Source organism: Podarcis melisellensis (assembly GCF_964234715.1).
Source record: "Podarcis melisellensis genome assembly, chromosome: 3".
NCBI classification, from domain to species: domain Eukaryota; kingdom Metazoa; phylum Chordata; class Lepidosauria; order Squamata; family Lacertidae; genus Podarcis; species Podarcis melisellensis.
Window position 1 is genome coordinate 115,441,306 of NC_138530.1, and position 23,764 is coordinate 115,465,069.

A 23,764-nucleotide genomic window follows, 5' to 3' on the forward strand; every position below is an offset into this window, starting at 1 on the left:
GGCATGACACAAAATATATAGATTATATATATTACTGGTATATAGATGATAGTAGGTATTTTTTTTCCTGAACAGAATCAAATAAATTTCAAAATTAAATTGCTAGGCTGAACTAAAGCACTACAATTAACACAGAATTGTATTTACTCCAAGCATTAAGCAGAACATAGTGTGCAACACTTAAGTTTTGTGACACATCATGGGCCAATCCGACTGGAAGTCTACTGAACCAAAATGTCCATGTTTCATAAGGGTGTTTTTAAAAAGGCTTGCATTGCACACACAGGGACGATAAGCAACCCATGAACTTTGTGTCTTATGAACGTGGCAGAGCACAGATTTGGTGGGGCATGGGGGGTGTTGTGAACCCAACAGCAGGGGTAAAATCCAGGTCATCTTCAGATGTTCCAGGAGGTAGCTGGAATGTGAATCTCTGCAGGAGGCTTGTAAAGAAGAGGAAGAGCTCCATTTTGGCAAGATTCTCACCTAAACATGCTCTCCGACCTGTAAGGAAGCGCAAGCAGGATTGAAACTGGGTTCATGGCTTAATCAATAACATTTTATTGGTTTATCTATAATAGAATGCATCAAACTGCTTACTGTTTGAAATTTCATAATGATACCCTTCTAAAATGCAACAAGAATGAACACTAATCTTGAAGAACTGCATGTTCTCCAAGTGTCCCAATTCTCCAGTCCACCAATGCACGTTCTGCTGCTGAGGTTGGGGAGAAGGGTGAGCCAGCGCTTGCCCCTCCATAGCGGCTGCTGGAGGAGAGGATGTGTCTGTCGAGAACTAGCGTGATGATGCAGTGGCTCTCAGGGGGAGGCAGAGGGCAGAGCAGCCCTGGGTGGGAGGAAGGGGGAGCAGAACGGAGCACACGGAGTCTGGATTTATTAAAAAATGCTTGGGGCAGCCATGTCTAATCTTGCCTCTTTCTGAAATGTGTTTATCGGTGTGTGTTTTTCCTTTTGTAAATCTACCAAAAGAATAAAATCAGATTGGGGCTAAGGGGTTTTCTCAGGACAGTGGAGGGTGCGTGTCCTGAGTCCTGTTGCTTTAGAAATGGCAAGACTCAACCTTCTTCTGAAAGGGGGGACCCACCACAAATGGTCTTTCGCGGAGGGTGAGTTGGATGGGTATGACAAATGTCCTGATTTTCATCTGAAGAATGTTGGCAAGTATGCAAAACAGCCTCCAAACAGCCTGTATCCATTCTCCACCACAGCAAGCAGGTGGCATTATCATGGATCAATGGCACATTCCGGCCAGGCCAAAGCCCACGAGGGGAACACAGAGCAGGTCCACTGAAAGCCAAGGCCTGGGGGACGTTCTGAGGGTGGTTGGAGAGCCTTGAAGAGTCCAATTTGGCCACTGGCCCAGAAGTTGCCCTACTGAAAATGAATAATGTTGCGTATCTTATTGCAGTTCTAAATGACAGTTTGGGGTTGTGTCTTCCATCTAAGTTTTATTTTATGTTAATATACTTAGGATGGCCTGTTCATTTAGCTCACATTGGATATGTATAAATAGACAGAAATTGAGTTACCTGCAGAGAAAGGCATGAATGCATCTCTCTTTATGAACTTTCCTTCAGAGTCAAGAAAGTGCTCAGGATAGAATTGGTATGGTTTTCCCCACTGAGATTCATCATGCAGCACAGAGGTAAGTAGTGGCATGATGTGAGTCCCCTGCAAAGGAAAAGCAAGAGTTATTTAAGAAATGGATATGGCCCATCAAGCAAATCGTTATGGTATAGTCCTCAATGTCTTTTATTTTTAAAGGAAGAAATGATCCGGAATATAAAGCAGAGATTATGTACCATTAGCTCTTTAAACAGACATCATTGGACTGAGAGAATTGTTGACTGAGCCCCTTGCCCAACTTTTCTGGGATGACTCAATAAAGACCTGTATGCAGCGAGGAAGGCAGAAGCAAGTAGGCCCAGATTAGGGAACCGGGGCTCCAACAGGGGCCCCCAGGGGGGCAATGGCCCCCTACTCTACAAGGAGGTCAGTGGGGCCTGCTCCTAGTGGTTCAGAGGGTGGACTCGTAATCTGGTGGACTCGTAATCTTGGCCTAGTGACACTTCTCTGAAGTCTCTCAGCCCCACTCACCTCAGAGTGTTTGTTGTGGGGGAGGAAGGGAAAGGAGAATGTTAGCTGCTTTGAGACTCCTTAGAGTAGTGATAAAGAGGGATATCAAAGCCAAACTCTTCTTCTTCTTAGCCTAAAGTGTAATGTCCTAATTAATGAAGAAATTGATCGCAGTCAACTGAGCAAAGAATGCAGTTTACCAAAGTGATTACCTTTGGAATAAAGTAGCCTTTGAGGGTAACATCCACAGTGGTTGCACGTGGCAGATTTGTTGGAATAATGTCAGCAAATCTCTGGATCTCATGGATCACTGCATCTACATATGGCATTTTCGTTCGGTGCTCAATCCTTGGCTGAGAAGATCCAACAACATTCGCAATTTCTTCTTGCACCTTAACTGGGGGCAATGGAGTAGGAATTTTTTTGTTAAAATAAACTCATTGGTGGCTCAAAAGCATATGTTTGCCATCAACTCATATCTTCAGATTTCCTGGTGTAACTGACAGCTAATTATGCAATGGGACTGCACCATCTCACAACATAAGGCAAAATTGTGGAAGACGCTATTCACCTGGGAATTTTAGTGGAAATACACAATTTGCTTAGAGTTATGTAGGAAGTGAAAGTCAGAAACATGCATGCTTGATTACACCCAACATGGGGGGGGGGCTCACATGTTTGATGTCACACAGTGAAACTAGGCCCAACAAGGCCCACCCAGTTGTGGAATATTGAGGAGGGCCACCCCCCTCATTGTAAATTGTGGGGCTCAGCCTCATTGTAAATTGTGGGGTTACAGACGCTTCAGGTTACAGATGCTTCAGGTTACAGACTCCGCTAACCCAGAAATAGTATCTCAGGTTAAGAACTTTGCTTCAGGATGAGAACAGAAATTGTGCTCCAGCGGCGCGGTGGCAGTGGGAGGCCCCATTAGCTAAAGTGGTGCTTCAGGTTAAGAACAGTTTCAGGCTAAGAACGGACCTCTGAAGGGGGCCGCTAGGGACGCCTTGGAAGATGGCGGATAATACCATCTATCCTGCTTGCACGAGGTAATTTGAGGCTGATTATGGGGAGTAAATCAGTCTCCCTTATCTTCCCAGGGAAGGGGAAGATGCTGTTTTCGCCCGTGGTTGCCATAAATCATCCCCGAGTTCGGAAGAAGGAGAGGGTGCGAGGCACTGGGCGCATAACCCTCGTGCGGGTCTTGGAACTCCTCCGAAGCTGCTTCCAGGAGCGAAACTAGTTGCGTTACTTAAAAGGAAAAAAATTGGAGAAGTAAACGCACATGCTTCAAGAGAGGTCAGGAGTGTTTTTATTTGCTAATAATTTTACCACCGAGATGAAGAAGATTGGGACAGGAGGATTACATCAAAGAATTGCAGACATGCTGGTATGTGGAACGGAACAGAAAGGCGGGGGGAAAGAACTTTTTACTTTTTCAATGTGATTTACTTAACAACCCTCCCCCTTAGAAGAACCGTCGCTACAACCAATTGTAAGTGGGACTAAAAATAAATTGTGTGGGGAAAAATAAATACGAATTGAAGGTTTTATTCTGTAAAAGAATTGGAAAGAAGAGTTGGCTCTTGGTGTGACGCAGTTACAATGTGATCCGACATGGACAGGCAGACCTTTGCTGCATGATATATGGCCTTAGGGAAGGGGAGCCGATTTGTTATCTGGTTGGAATCATAAAGTTGAAAAGGGGTAACCCTCCTGGAGAGGCTAATTTATGATGCAGCGGGTCTGGAAAAGTTTACGAGTGGACATTAAGATTGTATCTCATTGGAATGGAATAAGATGGCGGCGACTGCTCGAATGATTATTGGATCTATGTGATTGTTTTACAAGAGAGCACCACAAAGTCCACACAGAAGAATAAATAAGACTGTTTCTTTCAATCCACTTGTGGAGATAACTCGGAGGGACTGAAAAGGAAAATGAGTAACGACAAGGAGATGAGAAGAGGAGACTGAAAGCATCATTGCAAACAACAAAGCAGCAGAAATATAGATGATTGGCCTCCTGCCGATCTCGGAGCATGGGTACCCCCCACAAAAAAATATAATTTGGAAAATATTTGGATTTTATGATCTGTATTGTTACAATTTGGACTAACTGGTATGATATGTTTGATTTGATAAATGGAAACTTAATAAAAATTATTTTTTATATATAAAAAAGAACGGACCTCCGGAACAAATTAAGTACTTAACCAGAGGTACCACTGTAGATATGTATAACTAGAATCAAGATATGCTAGCTAGAGTAATGGGAGCCGACCCGATGAAAAGCACTCACTCTGAATTTCAGGATATTTCATCATTAGTAACAGTCCCCAGCGCAGTGTGGTTGAAGTGGTCTCCATGCCAGCAGCAAATAAGTTCCCCACAATGGCTTTTAGGTTTTCATTGTGGAAATATCCATCCGGCTTGTCTTTCTCCTGAGGTGTAAAAAGAAAGAACTGGCAATAACCAGGCGAATGAGGAAATTCCATTTGCAGATATAAAAGTAGTTAGCCAAGGGCTGGGAGGGCACTCACTGGAATGGAAAGAGCAGAGAAGCGGTATAGGAAAGTAGAAAAATCATACACAGCAAGCACACTCAAATCTCTTTTCTCCATGAAAGCATGTCACAGGCAGAAGAAAGAAGCGTGGTGCAAGAGAAATACTGGGGGGGGGGGAGCATGACGTGTTGGACTAGTCATGGAATCATGGAATCATATAGTTGGAAGGACCCTGAGGATCATCTGTTCCAAACATCTGCAGTGTAGGACTGCAGCTGTCCCTTGCAGGGATTGAATGTGAAACCTTGGCGTACGCAGCATCGTGTTTCTACCAACTGAGCTACCGTATCCTAAAGGTTGATTTTTTTTCTTTTTCTTTTGAGAAAAAGCCCTGCAAGCAATCAGATCACAGACTCCGGATATTCGCCAAAGCTTTATAGAGCAAAAGTAAAATAAAATGTGCAGAGTACAGTGGTACCTCGGGTTACATACGCTTCAGGTTACAGACTCCGCTAACCCAGAAATAGTGCTTCAGGCTAAGAACTTTGCTTCAGGATGAGAACAGAAATCGTGCGGTGGCGGCGCAGCAGTAGCAGGAGGCCCCATTAGCTTAAGTGGTGCTTCAGGTTAAGAGCAGTTTCAGGTTAAGAACGGACCTCTGGAACGAATTAAGTACTTAACCCAAGGTACCACTGTATATTAGACACCAGCTCACATGGAAATGTATTTCTAAATGTGAAAATTTCAACATTTGAAAGTATAAAAAAAATTGTTGGCAGGCTTAAAAGACTCCATTACCTCTTGCTGTCTCAGAAGAAATGAATCAATTAAGCTCCTTTGGTTGTTTTCATCCAGATCTCTGAGGTGTTGTATGAAGGTGGCATTTATGAAGGCATGCATCTCATCTCTGTTGTGAAGGATAGTCTTACGGGCTCCCAAAAGCGAGCCAAGAGCAGGAAATACATTATACAGCTGTAAGGATAAAATATGACAAAGAGAAAAGCCCAGTGCTTAATTCTCAGGTGGTACGCCAAATATCTCATCTTCCACAGAGGAATAAACAATGACACAGAACAAAAATGTACTTGGGTTGGAGCAACGTTGAGTAAATTTCCCTTAGAGGCCAAGGCTGGAGGCCATTTTCTTATGTGCTGTTGTAGTTATGGAGCCCCCTTGTACTTGTGGATTAGCAGTTTGCTCAGATGTGGACAAGCCCCTAGACAGAGGTGAACCAGAAGTGCCCAGGGGCAGCAAAATGCCCCCCTGGCACTGTCCCCCCACAGGCCCATGGTGTCACTCACAGTGCTGCCACAAAATGGCACTGTAGCAGCAGCCATGGTGGCATGGGCAAAACTGAGACATGGCTGGCAGTGGTGCAACACCAGGGACAGGGAAGCGGTTGAATCTGCCACCTGAGGGAAATTGCTTCACCTCGGCTCATGTCAGCATCAGTCTTGGGCTGGCGGTGGGGCATTTTTAGTTCTACCCTAACATTGCTTGTATTATCCCTGGCCATTAGCCATTCTTGCTGGAGGGCCAAAGGCTTTCAAAGCTTGACTTTCAAAAAAGCTTGCACAACAAAGACTCCTGGGTAAGAAAAGCAGGTGTTGGAATAAGGAGGAGAGGTCCTCTAGTGGGTCAGGAAATGGGGCATAGGAATAGACAGACATTCTCCCAATCAAAGGATGTAGAAGTGGAGTCCCCAAAGGATAGTTATGGGGCCCTGTACATTAAGAAAAACACCTTTATTTTTAAAAAAGGTGAAATTACAAAAGAAATAAAATATTTCAACTATATATAATTTCATAAGATCATGCATACAATATACAGAAATTCAATTATTGTGTGAGTTATCTAACTATTATATTTTAAGAAGAATATCCAATTATATGAATGAAAATAATAAATGGGGTGAATATTGTATTGAATTTTTATATTTGCTTTTTAAAAATAAATTTATTTGGGGCCCTTCTTTCAATATCTCTTTTAGAACTTTTTAGTTGTGTTAACAATGCTGCATCCCATGTGTTTTATGCATATATACATTTATACATAAATTTAGCTTTGACTAGTCTGGCTGTAGTGGTTATAACAGTTGCAAAGTTCAAAATCTCCCTTGCTTGCTATGCCTTTCCAAATCTAATGTATTTGGGTATTAAAATCATATTGGTACCAAGAATTTAATTTATAACTAAAAGCTTTTAATCTTACAACAAGTCCAAAATATATGTGTAAAATAGCTGCTCCTATATTTCTGAATTTCCAACAATTGTCTCTTTGAAAATTATAACCACTTCCATTCATCTTTAGTAACTGAATTAATGTCTCTTTGTCACTTCTGCTCAAAACTGAAGGATGATTGATCTAAACCGAATAATGATTTGTATTATTTGGCCAATATACCTTTACTTTGGAAGGTGAGTATTAATTTCTCTGCTTTCCTTAATACCTGAAGATTGCAATTGCTTTCTACGAATACTTTTCCTTGCAAATATGCAATACCTCTCCCCTCCTAAAAGCTGCACAAAGAAAGCTGAGTGAGGACCTTGGGAAGGAAATGCTGTCCTGGGATCTTACGCAACTCATATTTCTCAAGATGTGTTTTGCAGTGAAGCCCAAACAATATGGAATTGCACCCACGTTGAGTATTCTGTGAATACAACCAACTATTTCTTTTCCATTTGAGAAAGCTTAGATTACCATGACAGAGGGGCTTCCAAAAAGCCGGATATTTTCATTGACCAGCTTCAGAAGTTTTCTAAATGTGGAATCTTCGTATTCAAATCGCTTGTTTAGTAGGATGGACACTATGATATTGGCAACAGCGGCATTCATAATTGTGGAGGTTTCAAATGGTTGTCCTATACATAAATATTAAACAATGCTCAGATAAAATACCAAGTAGAATTGCTCTTCTCTGCCTTAGGTTCCCAGTGTCAGCCTACCGATGTATAGAGCACATTTATCTTAGAGACTGATCCTACGTTCTGGTGTACTTGAAGATATCTGAGTTAAGAAACACTAAAAAGAGTCATGGGCAGTATATACCTAAGCAGAGGTCTTCATCCTTTTTGACACCATGACTCCCTTGACCAGTTACATTCTTTCTGTGGTTTCCTGTGGGGCAAATGCACTCCGAGCCTCAGGAGCCAGTTACCGGTATGTCACCACTTGCCTGCAGAGCCAGTAGCCTCTCACCCTTTTTCAAACACCCTCCCTCATGAAGGGTTCCCTCAGCCACCTCTCCTCTCCACTCTCCTTGGGAGCTTGAAGCCAGGGCTGCTGCAACAAACAGCTGTGCAAGCCTTTGGGAGGCAGAGATGCAAGAGGGGATCATAGGAGGGAGGACAGGAAAGAGGGACAGAGGCCAGCATTATGTCACACTGACCTGAACACTGCAGATTGGTAACTTCTTCACAGGGAATCCTGGTTACTATAGTTCTGAGAGTTAGCAATATGTATATAACACAATATTGTGGGCATCTAATGTAGTGTTGTTTTGCCCTGGAGCAGTAGAGGGAAACACTAACCCACCTTGGTAAGATTCAATTGTCTTAATCAGGACACTGCATTCTTCCACAATTCTGTCCTCTATGGACCTTTTCCCCATGCCATAGTCCCGTAATGTGCTTAGTGCAAACCGCCGCATCACTTTCCAGGTTTCACCATGTGAAAAAAGAACACCTGAAGAACAGAGATCAAGTTTCAAGTTATCATGGCCACAATAATATGTTTGGGCTTATCTCACCCTTCTTCTGTGGAACTGAGGATGCCTCTCAGCTGGTCCCTCTTCCGGTCTCTGATAAGACACTTCAGCAATATCCCTATGGGTTGTACCCTCAGAAGACGATTGCACAGGGGGTTCTCCAGTTTACGGCCCTTCAGATGTAATGGTACATTATCTCAGTGTTTCCCAACCTTGTGCCTCCAGCTGTTTTTGAACTACAACTCCCATCATCCCTGACTAGCAAGACCAGTGGCAAGGGATGATGGGAATTGTAGTCCAAAAACAGCTGGAGGCACAAGGTTGGGAAACACTGCATTATCTTATGACCAGATTCTCCTATTCCCTCAACACTACTCTTTTGCTGGCAGTGACAAAGACATCTGCCATTATCCATGCAATGGCTGCAGCTACACTGGTCGAGTGGTAGGCTGTCCTCCAAGCTATAACTGAAACTAACAATCAGTTCTATGAACCTTTTGGCACAGATTCTATATTGCTATGATAACTAAATTTCACAAACAGCCAAGCTATTTTACAGAAGGAAAGGCCTCACCAAAGCCCCTTGTAAACTCCTCAAAAATTGGGATGGTGGGTCTCTCTGCAAATGCGTCCGCCTGATTCACCAGAGCCTCCTTGACTGTCTCATACCCTGTCAGCACCACCATTTTCTGGAATCCCATTTGGATGCGGAAGATGGGGCCATGTTCTTTTGACAACTGGAGTTCAATGACCAAAAGAGAGAAAGATCAAATAAGAGAAACATCTACTGTCACAGATCTGAAATAAAAACTGATTTCATTTACATGGTTTCATGGTATAATTCATCAACTTTAATTGTCTAAGCATTGTCTATCACATGGGTGCCTTTAGCAAGAGGAGCAACCTCAAATTATTAAGAACAAAGTGCAGTAGGATGGCAAATTCTGCAGCTCTTCTATTTTATTTGGAGCTGTTGTTGTTGTTTAGTCGTTTTGTCATGTCTGACTCTTCGTGACCCCCTGGACCAGAGCACGCCGGGCACTCCTGTCTTCCACTGCCTCCCGCAGTTTGGTCAAACTAATGCTGGTAGCTTCAAGAACACTGTCCAACCATCTCATCCTTTGTCGTCCTTTTCTTTTTGTGCCTTCCATCTTTCCCAACATCAAGGTCTTTTCCAAGGAGTCTTCTCTTCTCATGAGGTGGCCAAAGTATTGGAGCCTCAACTTCATGGATCACTGCCTTGCCATGGTGAAGGGGCTTGAATAACTCAGAGAAGCTACGAGCTATGCCATGCAAGGCCACCCAAGATGGACAGGTCATAGTGGAGAGTTTTGACCAAACATGATCCACCTGGAGCAGGAACTGGCAAGCCACCCCGGTATCCCTGCCAGGAAAACTCCATGGACAAAGACAGCAGGCATATTTGGAGATAATTGTGAGCAAATAAAGTTGAAAACTGATGTGAATTTTCCTTCCTTAAAGTTAGAATCATAGAATTGTAGAACTGGAAGGGACCACAAGAATCATCTGGTCCAACCCCCTGAAATGTAATAATCTTTTTGCCCAACGTGGGATCGAACCCACGACCCTGTGATTAAGAGTCCCCTGCTTGATCAACTGAGCTATCAGTTCTGGCTGCTCAGAATCAGGCTCCTCAGTTTCACCCGAGGAGCGCCAGTGCTTTCCAATATTGCCTTTACCTAAAATTACCCTGGAGACTTAATCTAGATTTAATCTAATAAAATCTTTTACACCTGCCTAAAGAATCCTGGGAACTGGGTGTTGCGAAGAGATGAACATTCTCAATAAGAACATAATTTCAGACATGGGCGCACTTAAAAGCCCACATTCAGCAATATAAATGCTTTGTTTTGTTTCACGTAAGATAATTGTGAAAATTTGAGTGGATTCTAAAATGATGTATTTAGAAGTGCTGGCTTCACACTGAAAAGTTCCATATTTTTGCAGCTAATTTTTGCAGATAAGGCTGGTTAAGGTAAAGGTAAAGGGACCCCTGATTGTTAAGTCTAGTTATCTTGCTTTCAGGCCGAGGGAGCTGGCGTTTGTCTGCAGACAGTTTTCCGGGTCATATGGCCAGCATGACTAAGCCGTTTCTGCTCTTCTAATCAGCAAGCCCTAGGCTCTGTGGTTTAGACCACAGCATCACCTGCGTCCCAGGCTGGTTGTGACATTCCTATTCCCCTCCTCCAGTGACCCAGTCCCTCCACTGCACAGATCAGCCTAAACCATAACAGCAGTCACACACAAAAAGGAAGAAAAACAGGAATAAGCCATACTTGACAGAGTTTTATCATTTTTGCATATCTGCATTTATGAGGTGGAACACTGACATCTACCTGGCCTAAAAACACCCACAGAATCTTTGCCTTGCTGCAGAAAGAACAGAAAAGGTTACCTTTAACATTGTTCTGTAAGGTCTCTTCAGATCCATCATGTGGAGATTCCCAAGAAGTGGTAAAGGTGTCGGACCTGGTGGGAGATTTTTGGAGCTCCTATTCCAGAAACTGCCCCATTTCCAAATGAATATAATTGTAAGGATGAGCAGGAACAATGTTGGAATCTGTTCAGTCCAATCCATTTCTTTTCAGTGAGCAAATTTCTGAAGTGATTACTGTGAAAGTCACAACATCGTTTGATCAAGGACAATGTCCGCTGGCTGAAATGAGCAGCAAATATACTAGGAACTGTCTCTAGTGAATCATTTCATTCAATGAATTGCTTTCCACTCCCCCCCCCCCGACTTTATTGCAATCTAAGCTTGATGATTTAGCTTTCCCTTTATACTTACTTGAGCAGGGGTATTTTCTTCTGGAAATGAAAGCTTCGTTCAGTTGGTTCAACCTCTTTTGAATTCTCGGGAGGTCCAATGTTCAGTTTTAGAACAACATTATAGAATCACAGAAACGGGAGAGTTGGAAGCGACCCAAACAACCGTTAAGAAATCCTCTTGTGTAATTATTGAACTAGTGAGATATTTTTGAAATAGTTTCAGAATCTGCTGAACTTCTTCTTTAAAAATATTCTGCTATTCAGCATTTGTGTGTAACTAGTTTAGTTAATTAATATACTGGTGGCAGCAAAATAGGGAGATGTTCCCTGGGAAATGCTGCACAAATATTTTGTGTGTGTGTGTGTGTGCAATTTTCTGCACTATGCAGCATGGCCCTCTTCTGTCAAGTCATCTCTGGAACTATTTGCTTCATAAACAAACTTGTGTTATATACTTTCTCTTGGCTTATGCAACATTGTGGTTTACCTCATGATGATGTATTTTATTTACAGTTGCTCTTGACTCATAAGGTCCCAGAACAGATTACATCCATTTTAAGCACCTGATGGCAGGAGGCTCAGGTGTTGATAGGTGGATACTACAGTATTAGAGCAGGTACTGGCTTATTTTGTGTCTTAGGACTTATCTGTGTAAGATAACCAGCCTCATACAACCAGCATGCTAATGCATGAATGGGTTAAAGCCATAGAGTATGCTGTCCTGCCAGGTTTAGTTAGGTCACTTCCCCTCACCTTGGAAGATATCCAAGCCTGTTGTTGTACCTCAGTCTGCCTGAGAAGCTCAGTATGTAAAAGAAGTCGGAGCTGGTTGCTCACAAGCCATTCTTGAGTTCCTATACCAATAATTTAAAAACGTTCACCACTTAGATCTTAGCCAGGTTTTACTGCCTGTGTCTTTTCTGACTGATGTATGGAAAAGCACACGAACCTGACCTTTGTAAGTAAACCAGTTTTTAACTTATCAAACTTGTGTTCTTTTCTTATGCAGAGGGAAGAAGAAAGTTTTGGATTTCACAAGGATATATTTTAAAGGTCTAACGGTCTATATTTCCACACTGTACTTTGCTGCATATTTTGTAATTTGAAATGTCTGCTGGAGTTCTCCCATCAAAGAGTACTCGCCCCTAACTCAGATCTTGGTACCCAGGAATTCTAGTGGGTCCAGGGAAGAATATATTTGTTAAGAGTCCAGTGGGGAATACTTTAGTAGACATTTCGGCATTTAAAATGATTTTTTTAAACATGACTTTAAAAACAGAGAAAGATTGTCCTTCCCCATGGTTTCACTCAGCCATGAGACTCCGTTTTGTATTTTTGTTTTTGGTTCTTTTATTATTCTGAGGTTTCCCCCCACACTGTAGAGTTTTGAGAACAATCTCTTATTTTCTGCATTGTTCCTGACATATTTTTAAATTCTTTTGGGTTTTCTCTTTTACGATGGATATCCACAATCTCTCTCTCTTTTTTTTAAAGTGATATTTATTAAGAGTTTAGAGATTACAGAAAAAAGAAAAAGAAAGCAAATAGCAAAAAAATTAACAATGTATACATTACAATATATTAAAAATAGACAGAAAAAAGAAAAACAGTAAAAATAGAAAGAAGAATACAATAATAATAATAAAAAGGAAAAATAAAACATACATCCAGTATTCCATCTCTTTATCTTCCATTTACTTGTTTCATCGACCTCCTCACACCTCCCTTTTTGTATTCTAGTTTAATTATTTGTTTCAGCAAATTCTTTCCATCTTTCTCAATTTTTATTGGATAATTTATCTTAACAGTCTAACCTATCAATTAACTCAGCAATTCCTTTCCCTCTTTCACAATATTCTGTCATTCAATTTACCTTAATTTATTTTAACCTTATCTTACGATAAAATGCCTTAAATCCTGGAACTTAATACTTATTTATACATAACTCCTAATATCATTTCTACTAAAACCAAATGATTTCATTCCACCATTTTCCCTAATTCCCTAAATAAATTTTACCCTAATTCCCAAAATAAATTTTTAAAGCTTTCTTCCAATCTTCATCCAACGTCTCTTCTGCCTGGTCTCGGGTTATGTCAGGCCTTACAGTCCATTCCATCTAGTCCATCAACCTGGTAGTCTTATGTTCGAGGCTCTTAAGTCTTTTCCATGTCCCTTCTGCAGTTCTTCTTGTTTATACCAGCACTTTGCCTTGTCTTTTGTTGGTCTCTTTCTTAATTTCTTTCCTTTCTCATTGAGGAGTAGGTCTCGGGTGAACTCCAACCTAAAAATATCTCCATCTCCCCTCCTCAGATCGGCCCATTCCCCACAGTCCCATTCCCCACAGTCAACCGGGTAGTCCAGAAAATATTTAAATGCATGTTTCAAAGTCCCTCCAAAATTAAGGACCCCCACAACTCCAGACCCCCCCAGGTCCACTCCAGGTTCAATGCTCAAGAACAGCGGCTTATGCTCCTGCAGAGCCTCGGTTCTATCCATTTGTGTTGCTTGAGGTTCAGCAGCAGCCTCCTCCATTGTCTTCTGCATTTGCACTTGCCCTGTCAAAACAGGTTCCTGGGTTGGGTACTGAGTGGTTTCTATATAAGTATTCACTGTTTGTCCAAAATTTTGAACTGCAACAGTCATCAAATTCATCTTCTCATGCATCTGCTCCAACAAAGCGCTTGTCTTGCAAAAAGCAAGCACCAAAACTTCTTCTATATCCATTCTTGTTCAAGGTCAGAGTCTGGTCTCACAATCCTAATCTCCACAGCTGTGAAATCCCCAGATCGACTCCAGCAACAATTTAACAAGCTCCCTCTAGAGGGAACAATTTCCATTTGTATCCATCTTTTAAAGGCAAGTCCAGCAAAAGAAAGTTACTTTCATTTTTCAAATTTTGTTTCTTTTAAATGCAAAAGGTAACTTTGGAATCAATTTGTTTCTCTTCCTTAACTATCTGTCAAAAAACGTTCCATTCACAGTTGATGGGCTTCCCCAAAAGCTTCTGTCTCTGACACCCCGTTCCCAGGTTTGAGACGGTGGAAATTTATCTTTCTTTACTCTCTCTCCGCAGGCTTAAACAATCAAAATTCCCCCTCTTTTCCCCTGCTTCCAAGAGGGGTTTTGATGGTTAAGAATGAAGGAAATGTAGGTCTTTATATACAACTTTCTAGACTTTGGCTTCCACAATTTTTGCTTCAGTCTATATACAAAAAGCGGAAGGCGGACTTCCTTTTTAGACTGTCCCGCTTCAATGCCAAATTAAAGTGTTTCTTAATCCAATTTTCCGTTCTACTCACGGGTACTTGTTTAGAGTCCAATTGTCCACAGGAAGAAGTCAGCGCTCTCCGGCAACAGCTGTGCGGCTTCACTCCGTAAAAATAGCGGTCGATTCAAGACACCGCGCTGCTCACCCCACGTCGCTTCGGATCCCTGAAAAAGGGGTTTCCCTGCGAGTAGGGGAGGCGCTCCTGGTGTCAGCCGAATCCCACGTTCCCAGGCTTCCTCCGCCTGGGATTTTTAAGGGGTCTCCGCCTTCGCCACGGCGGCAAGACCCGATTTTCGCAGAGCGGGTTCCTCTGAGTCAGAGGAATTCCGCCATTGCCGATGGCGCTAACCCGGAAGTCCCTCCCACAATCTCATTGCTTCTCATACTGCTTAGATGCACAGAGAGTAACTTTATCCAATGGAAGTGAAGACTGGATGTCATTCTTAGAATGAGAGGGTCATTTCTTGCATCAAACAAGAGAAACATAGAAATGATGCAGCCTTAATAAACAGATGGGAATAGCAGGATTACTATGGATTACTATGGATTAACAGTGTATTACTATGGATATTCTTTCGGACGCCCAGCTAATTTGCACTAACAATTGTGACACATCCATTCAGATGATTGGCAGTTTACAGAAAGCCATTGGAGTTACAAGCAAGCATGTGCTTTGAGCTTGAATGAGGGAACTATTCAAATTAAAGCTCTTGTTGTGAAGTTGGAATGAGCAAATTTTTAATTACACGATGAACTGAAAGTTTGCTACCCAGCATAATCAATCACATGACATGACACGGCACACACCCACACCATTTGAATGGGAATGCCCATCAGCTGGGGGGGCAGCCCCTTGAAATATTTTATTGGCAGGGCCAAAGGGACCTTGGCCCCTAGGAGTTTGCTTCTATGTTTCCTGGTATCAACATCAAACTGACTGGTCGGTAGTTACCTGGGTAACTACCCACTTTTAAAGATGGAAACAACATTGGCCCTTCTCCAGACTGCAGGGACCTAACCTGTTCTCCAGGAATTCTCAAAGATTATAGACAGAGGCTCTGAGACATCTGTAAGCTCCCTTAGTATCCTTGAGTGCAGCTCAACATGCCCCGGAGATCTGATTTAAAGTAGCTAGGTGTTCCCTTACCACCTCTTTTCCTATCTTGGACTGCAGCTTCCTCTTTGCACTGTTCATTCTGTTATCACCAGGTCTGGCACTGCTTTCATTTCGGGTGAAGACACAGGCATAGTATCGTAGTTGTTGAGCAGTTTCCGCTTCTCTCTGTTACCCTAGCACTTCCCCATTTTCTCCATGCAGAGAACCTATTATTTGCTTGTTCTTCTTACTTCAAACATAGCTGGAAAAACCTCTCTTGAAGTCTGAGTTCATTCTGAGTTTCGGCCCACCTGACCTTCTCCATGCAAATGTTGGCTACTTGTGTATATTCCTCCTTTGTGGTTTTCCCCTTTTTTCATTTCTTATACATGTCCTTCTTAAATCTCAGCTCATCTGTGAACTCCTCATGCAACCACACTAGTTTATTTAGATGCCTCCCACTTTTCTTTCCTGCTGGAATTGCCTGCATTTGGGCCTTCAATATTTCACATTTAAGAAAGGTGGACTCCCTTCTTATTAAGTATTTCTGGCCATGGGATCTCACCCAGTAGTTCCTTAAGCTTTTTGAAACCAGCTTTCTTAAAGTGAATAACTGTGAATGATTGTATGAGTGTACAACTTAGCTACTTGCGTACACAGATTGTAAACTTGCTGAATGTAACGTGAAGATTGCTACTTTCTCAAATAAGAGTGAATGTTTGTGTCTGCCCTTCAAGGCAAAGAACAACATACTACACTTGAGGACACTGCTTCAGGTGTGGGCAGACCTGGATTCCCCACTGACATAAATTGGTAGGGGAGTACAAACCATGGATTTGAGGAGCCTACCCGCTCTGCATGAGGGTGCTTCACAGATAATTTGCTTGTATAAAAAAACTATTTTGGGGTCTCTGCAGCTTGTACAGTTGTATTTCCCAAGCGAAACCATTATTACTAGTTCATATTGTAGCACCCTGCTTGTGGTTAACGCTTAGCTGGAATGAAATATTCAACGCAGCAATAGAGAAATTAAAATAATAATTTATTTGTCAGACAAATAAATGATAGGCACAGTGGTATATGGTTACCAAAAGCTCTGCCCCCTCCAGCCCTGATGGCCAGCACTTATATTTCCTCAGCCCAGCCCCCTTGCTCCTCCTTTGGCTGCCTCTGTCCAATCAGCCTGGTTGAAATTCCTATTGGCTGTTTGCTAGAACCAATAATAAAAGATACACCCATTTCCCATTACCTTTTATGGGAGACAAAGAGCTATATTTCCTTCTATCCATAAATGGCAGACAAGTAGCCATATATCTTACATTTGCCTCAACAGGCACCTTAATTAACATTTCACCTTTTGCCCTATTGCCCTATTACCCTATTGCCCTATTCACTCAAAAACAGATGGCTAAAACAGATGGCGCATGGTTTTAAATTTTATCTTAAACAGAGATCTTGGGTTCACCTTCTCACACACCATCAATGAAATAAGAATCTAACATAAGAATCTAACATTTCTTACTTTCTAAATCCTGTGCATAATTACATTAAGCCAATATATTTCATACATTAACATATATAGCTTTTTAGAAGGAAAGGAACTTAGTAAAAACAGTTTCCAAAAGCAACCCCTTAAATTTACACCCCCCTTTCAAGCCAGCTGCTGTTCCTATTAGCTCTTGCCCTTTAACCTTATGAAAATATGGCTCAAGTCTAATGGGAGTTAGACTTTTAAGAGTTATTTTAACTCTTAATTAGTGTTTTTGCAGCTTGATTGTATTCTGTAATTTGTATGGTCAGTATAACCTTTGCTCCTGTAGCCTGTAATTCCCTTTTACAACTTTGAGAAACGTGTCTCCTGCTACTGCTATAAATCGGGGGGGGGGGGGGGGCTTGAGCAGGAAGATAAACAGCTGCCACCTGGCATGAAACATACAAGCATTTGCAAATATATCTTTTAATCTCATTTTAAATACAGGTCTTGATCAGATGCCTCAATATTTGGACATTTAACTGGGAATATGATGCTTCAAGATATTTGAAGGCATTTGTTAACATGTGACTACAAGAAACCAGTTTCATTGGTTTATCTCTATGCCCAAAGCAGAGGCACCAACTTGCACCCAAGATATGACGTCATGAGTGCATAACATACCATCGTCAGGGGAGACCAAGCATGGAGTCCACAATGGCTTGGATTCAATGGCCGGTGGTTCCTCCCCTCCTGCACTCAGGAGGACCCAATCAGTGGAGCTGCACTGTTCTGCACTGTGCTCAGCTCCCTGGATGGCCTCCCTCGCCCTCTCAACATTGAGGGGGCATGGCCCCTTCAAACAGATATGGGGGGGAGAGAGAGGCTAAGACACCTCAGCCCCATAGAGTTGGTGCCCCGGCCCCAATGTCATAATAATTCAGGTCTAGATGCTTCAACACTAGCTTTATGGGATTCATCAGCATGGCAGGTAAAGGGGAACACTTAAGGTTTGTGACAAAGCACGGACCAATTCCACCCATAGGCTACTCAACCCAAATACCCTTGTTGAACAGGGGTGTTTAAAAAAGGCTCGCATTGCACACACAGGTAGGCTAAGCAATCCAGGAGCTTGTGAGTCTTAGAAACGTGGCAGAGCACAGAGCTGGTGGGGCATGGGAGATGTTGTAAGCCCAACAACAGGAGTAAGGTCCACGTCTTCTTGAGATGTTCCAGGGGGTGGCTGGAAGGTGAATCTCTGCAGGAGACTTGTGAAGAAGAGGAAGAGCTCCATTTTGGCAAGAGACTCACCTACACATGCTCTCCGACCTGTAACAAATCACAGGGGGCAGAGAAACCAGGTTTATCGGTTGCTTAGTATTATGATCAACTATTTGGAGCAATGTGTCATTGCTCCAAATAGTTGATCATAAGAAGAAAATATCCCAAATACTTTAAAGCATACTAAAATGCAGTGATAAAGTAACAGCTAACGGTGCCCATCTTAAAAGAATTACGTACTCCCAATACTATCCCTCCCTGCAGTCCTGAAAACCAGGGGTGGGAAACCTTTTTCAGCCAGAGGGCAACATTCCCGGGTGAGCAACATTCATGGTGGCCAGATCTGGTGGCAGAAATGGCCATAGCAACTGATGTGATCCTTACCTTTGCACAGTATTCTACATTCCAGGCATGTAAAGGTCCCATTGATTAAGCACAAACTATACACAAAAGTAGAAAAAAGTACCTGCAGAGAAAGGCATGAAAGCATCTCTCTTTATGAATTTTCCTTCAGAGTTAAGAAAATGCTCAGGATAGAATTTATGTGGTTTCTCCCACTGAGATTCATCATGCAGCACAGAGGACAGCAATGGTATGATGTGAGTCCCCTGCAAAGGCAAAGCAAGAGTCATTTTAAAATAAAGTGTATGCCTCTGGTACAATAAATATTTAGTGTAGGAGAAATGAGATTTGAGTTCATCTGAGAAATGTCTTTAGTGTGACAAACTTTAACATATAAACCATGATCTCCCACTAGAAATGGTTTCTTTTCCAACCTTGTGCTCCTTTCCACTGAGATCTGTTTAATGGGTTGAAGCTGATGCCTGACAGCTTCTGATGGGTAGATTGCATGCTTACAGTGCAATCCTATACAAGTCTGCTCAGATGTCACCCACCCTGAAGTCCAAGGGGCTTACTCCCAGGAAAGCCTTAAACTATATTGTAACTAGTGGGCAGCAGTTCAATGAAATGGATCACCTTTGGAATGAAGTAGCCATTGAGGGTAACATCTGTAGTCGTGGCATGTGGCAGGTTGGTTGGGACAACATCAGCAAATCTCTGGATCTCATGGACCACGGCATCTGTATAAGGCATTTTTGTTCGGTGTTCAATCCTTGGCTGAGAAGATCCAACAACCTTTGCAATTTCTTCTTGGACCTTTACTGGGGGAAACAAAAAATGGAAAAGCATTCATTTTTCTGCTAAGATTATCTCTTTGACTTTGGCTTTTGTCTCTCAAAATATTAATCTCTCCAGCATAGAACTGGCATAAACTGGTTCTCCAATTCCGTGGGCTCACAAATTTAATCTCTAGAATTATACACAGGTATTTTTAAGCAGGACAAACATTTAAGGCAGTGGTTCTCAGTGAGGGGTTCAGGGACTGCTGTGGGTCTGCAGCACCATCATCTGCTGGGGGACTCACATATTTTGTTAATTGCACAGTGAAAGCCTTTCAGGCATCATCCAGCCTCTGCTCAGGAGCAGCAGGGGAAAAACTTGTGAAAGAGTTCCTGGGTGGGAAGTGACCTGGGATTGAGCAAAAACCTCTGACACAATTTCTTAGGGCTCTTGCGATTTGAGTGGGGAATAGGGAGAGGGAGAGGTAGAGAGAACAACTTGCTCCAAGGGGTGGATTTACATGGGACGTGAGAGGCGCTATGGTGCACAACACTAAGCCTCTTGGGCTTGCTGATCGGAAGGTCGGCAGTTTGAATCCCGGTGACAGGGTTAACTCCCATTGCTTTGTCCCAGTTTCCTCCAACCTAGCAGTTCGAAAGCACACCAGTGAAAGTAGATAAATAGGTACTGCTGCAGTGGGAAGGTAAACAGCATTTCCATGTGCTCTGGTTTCCACCACGGTGTTCTGTTGTGTCAGAAGAGGTTTAGTCATGCTGGCCACATAATCCAGAAAGCTGTCTGTGGACAAACGCTGGCTCCCTCGGCCTGAAAGTGAGATGAGCGCCGCAACCCCATAATCATCTTTGACTGGACTTAACCGTCCAGGGGTCCTTTGCCTTTTACCTTATGTGCTTATCATTTTAAAAAAAGGAAGAGATCCCTTCCCTTAGCTTCATTTTTTAACTGAAAAGAACTTCTAATTGCTTTCAGCACCTCTCAAGTTTATAGGACTCTTCCACTACTTGTAGGTAGGGTTTTCAGTGAATCTTGCCATATGTGTTTGGGATTCATGTGTCATCTTGGAAGTCCAACAGGGGGAATAAGCAAATTGCCACAATGATTAGCACAACAGCTCACCTTCTGATTTAAAATTTTGACAGATTCAAAATTTCCAAGTGATCAGTTAAACAACTTTGCATGGTTCACATACAGTCTCAACATAAGCCTTCAAGGTAGTGATGTGAAATTTTTTTACATTGAAGATAAGATTGAGGTAGTTATTCAAAAATTTGGGCAAGCTGAGTAGAAGGTTGTAGCCTCACTAACATCCCAACAGAGGAGACATTTCTGGAGGCCTCTGAAGAAGAATTGATACCAGAAGTAAAACATTACATCACTGAGCACCTGCATAATTAGCGACTATCTTCTGGGATTACTTTCCACATATCTTTGTGAACAAACATTTTCAACATTTTGTTATATGAAGAAAAAGCATAGAAATTGGCTTGATGTTGGACCAGATTTGAGAATAAAAGTAGGAAATCTTGAACCAGATGTGGAAGGGATTGTTAGACAAAAAGAGGCATGATTTCTCCCATCACATTTAGGTTTAGTGTTTTTTTAACATTTTTTTGGGAGCTGCCCAGAGTGGCTGGGGCAACTCAATCAGATGGGTGGCATGTAAATAAATGAATGAATGAGTAAATTATTATTATTATTATTATTATTATTATTATTATTATTATTATTATTTAGGTTTAGTAGCTGTTGGCATGTCATAATTTGTTCACTTGTACTATATGTTAATAAAATTAAATTTCTCTCTCCCCCAACTAAATCTTTGTCATTTTGTGTGTAAATTTCACAAATGTTATGGTCTATTTAGTATACCTAAAATCCTTTTCTTATTAGAGGCTCCCCCACATTTTTTAAAATGACTTGCACAGGTAACTGCCATAGAGTTATCAAAATTTTCAAAAGTAGGGGTTCTGTGGCTTGGCTTTTGAAAAATAGGGGGTCCTCAGTAATTGGCTAATTGGGAACCACTGATTTAAGCCAATGCCTGATACAGTGGTACCTCGGGTTAAGTACTTAATTCGTTCCGGAGGTCTGTTCTTAACCTGAAACTGTTCTTAACCTGAAGCACCACTTTAGCTAATGGGGCCTCCTGCTGCTGCCGCGCCGCTGGAGCACGATTTCTGTTCTCATCCTGAAGCAAAGTTCTTAACCTGAAGCATTATTTCTGGGTTAGCGGATGTAACCTGAAGCATATGTATGTATGTATGTATGTATGTATGTAGTGTATGTAACCTGAAGCATATGTAACCCGAGGTACCACTGTATACTGATGGAGACAAATGCATCCAGGATGGCTATTTAAATATCACGTGGGAAAATGGCTGTAGCTCTCATAAGGTGGCCACTTCCATGGAGATTCCTGACCAAGCAGGGCTCTACAATATGTGTTTTCAGTGTTTTCATATTCATAATCGCCTCACACAATCCTGCCCCCTGGCTGATTAATTAATTCACGCCAATCTTCACAATAACAGGAAGGGCAATGTTCTCATCCCCTCCTGCTGTTGTTTCAGGTAACATCCAAATCTGCCCCAAGTTTTCTTTCAGCTCTTGCCCTAATAGTTACATAAAATTGGATTTAAGATATCTCAGAATAATGGGAGCCAACCCAATGAAAAGCACTCACTCTGAATTTCAGGATATTTCATCATTAGTAACAGTCCCCAGCGCAGTGTGGTAGAAGTGGTCTCCATGCCAGCAGCAAATAAATTGGCCACAACAGCTTTTAAGTTTTCGTTGTGGAAATGTCCATTCATTTTGTTTTTCTTCTCCTCCTGGGTTGCAAAGAGTTAAAACAAATGGAGTGAGAAAATTTCATGTGCAGAGATAAAAATGAATACCTGACTGGACCCGATGATCCAAAGTATCACTGCACATAACCCCAATCGCTGAGCAGTGAGAGATTCCAGGTTTTCCAGACCATGCCATCATGATGATATAGGATTTATTTACACATATATACAACCCAAGCATAAGACAGAGGGACTCAACACCCCAAAGTGTCTTGCTCATCCATTAGTCACAGCTTTGGAGTCAAGCAAACACCAAGAATGGGTCTGACTCAGCTCTTTCCCTATTGTTCTCTGTTTACCAACTAAGTGAAGAGGTGGTTGTAGCTTGGCAATCCAGTTCCTTCTTCTCTGATGCTAATCGTGGCACTTAACTGCTCAGCCAACAGCCTTGGTTTAGACTAAGGAAATAATGGCATTATGTAGGTGGCAAGTGTGTGGTCCTCATTTTACAAATAAACTTGTCTGACTGGTTCAGCAATAGATTCCTCCATTACAATTTACCAGTGCTTTTCTTCAAGAAAAAAAGAAGATGATTCTAGAACTGCATACCCTATAGAATCCCCAGGGAAAAAAGCACTGGTTAACCCTTACTGGGTGCAAGACCCCATGAGTTAGAACATACTCAGGCATCATGCAGACTTAATATGAATGCATACATGAAAGGCAGCATTTCTGGTGAGCACTTGGTTAGTGGCCATTTTGCATAAAGTGCTATTTTCAGCTGACATCTTTGGTGAATTTACACATAGTCCAAAAGGAAAGCATGACACAGAAAAAGCACATGTGTTATGTACCGAGTTGAATAGGATCCAAACTGCAGCAGTCTGATTGGTCCTAGAACAATAGGATCCAAAATGCAGCAATCTGATTGGTCCTAGAACAATAGGATTCAGAATGCAGCAATCTGATTGGTCCTAGAACAATGCCGCAGTATGATTGGTTGGCAGGAACCACCCAATCATGCTCCAGATAGAAGTGAATCCACAACCTGATTGGCTTACAGTAGAATTCCGGAATTAGCCAATCATGTGCAGCCCATTGTGTAAATAATGTATATAAAGCAGATACTTTGAGGGGACATTCATTCACTCCTCCTCACCACTATGAGCTGAATAAAGAGCATGAAATCACTTTGCGACTCTGAGTATATTTCAACATGTCAGTCTGGAACTATATTTGGTTAACCTTCTTTAAACTGAGGTGAGCAACACGAGGCCCTCTAGACGTTGCAGATCACAGCTCCCACCAGCCCCAGCCAACTTGTGATGGAGGTCACAGTATAGTAGGGACAAGCTTTGTGTCCTTCTTGTTACTGGTTGTAGAAGTGAATGTATGCCTGGCTTTTGCAGTGGAAAAGAGAAATTTAACCCACCATTTGTCCTCAAAAAGGACTCTCAGAGCAGAGTTTCTGTGTAGAGTATGTGTGTGTGAATGTGTTATTGCATCTGACACAATGGCTCATGAAACCTTATACAAAGAGAGATTCCTAATCTCCAGGAGCAGAGTTGAGCACAGTGGTTACTGTTCCAGGCACCCGGTTAGATTTGTATCTGC

The 23,764-nt window shown here is 42.1% G+C and overlaps 1 protein-coding gene across 1 annotated transcript in view; it reads right to left on the reverse strand.

The window, feature by feature from the left end:
• Positions 1-316: 316 nt before the first annotated feature.
• Positions 317-23,764, reverse strand: part of LOC309366279 (uncharacterized protein) — a gene marked incomplete at its 3' end in the record, with an annotated part of 37,241 nt that continues 13,793 nt past the window's right edge. Inside the window, exons 6-18 of the mRNA XM_081904729.1 lie at positions 22,045-22,192; positions 19,197-19,381; positions 18,685-18,826; positions 18,087-18,266; positions 10,726-10,913; positions 8,884-9,046; positions 8,138-8,287; positions 7,304-7,464; positions 5,402-5,575; positions 4,399-4,561; positions 2,310-2,494; positions 1,551-1,692; positions 317-504 (exon numbers count right to left, since the gene is read on the reverse strand). Of these exons, the coding sequence (XP_081760855.1) occupies positions 317-504; positions 1,551-1,692; positions 2,310-2,494; positions 4,399-4,561; positions 5,402-5,575; positions 7,304-7,464; positions 8,138-8,287; positions 8,884-9,046; positions 10,726-10,913; positions 18,087-18,266; positions 18,685-18,826; positions 19,197-19,381; positions 22,045-22,192 (2,169 nt within the window). The remainder of the gene's footprint in view (positions 505-1,550; positions 1,693-2,309; positions 2,495-4,398; positions 4,562-5,401; positions 5,576-7,303; positions 7,465-8,137; positions 8,288-8,883; positions 9,047-10,725; positions 10,914-18,086; positions 18,267-18,684; positions 18,827-19,196; positions 19,382-22,044; positions 22,193-23,764) is intronic.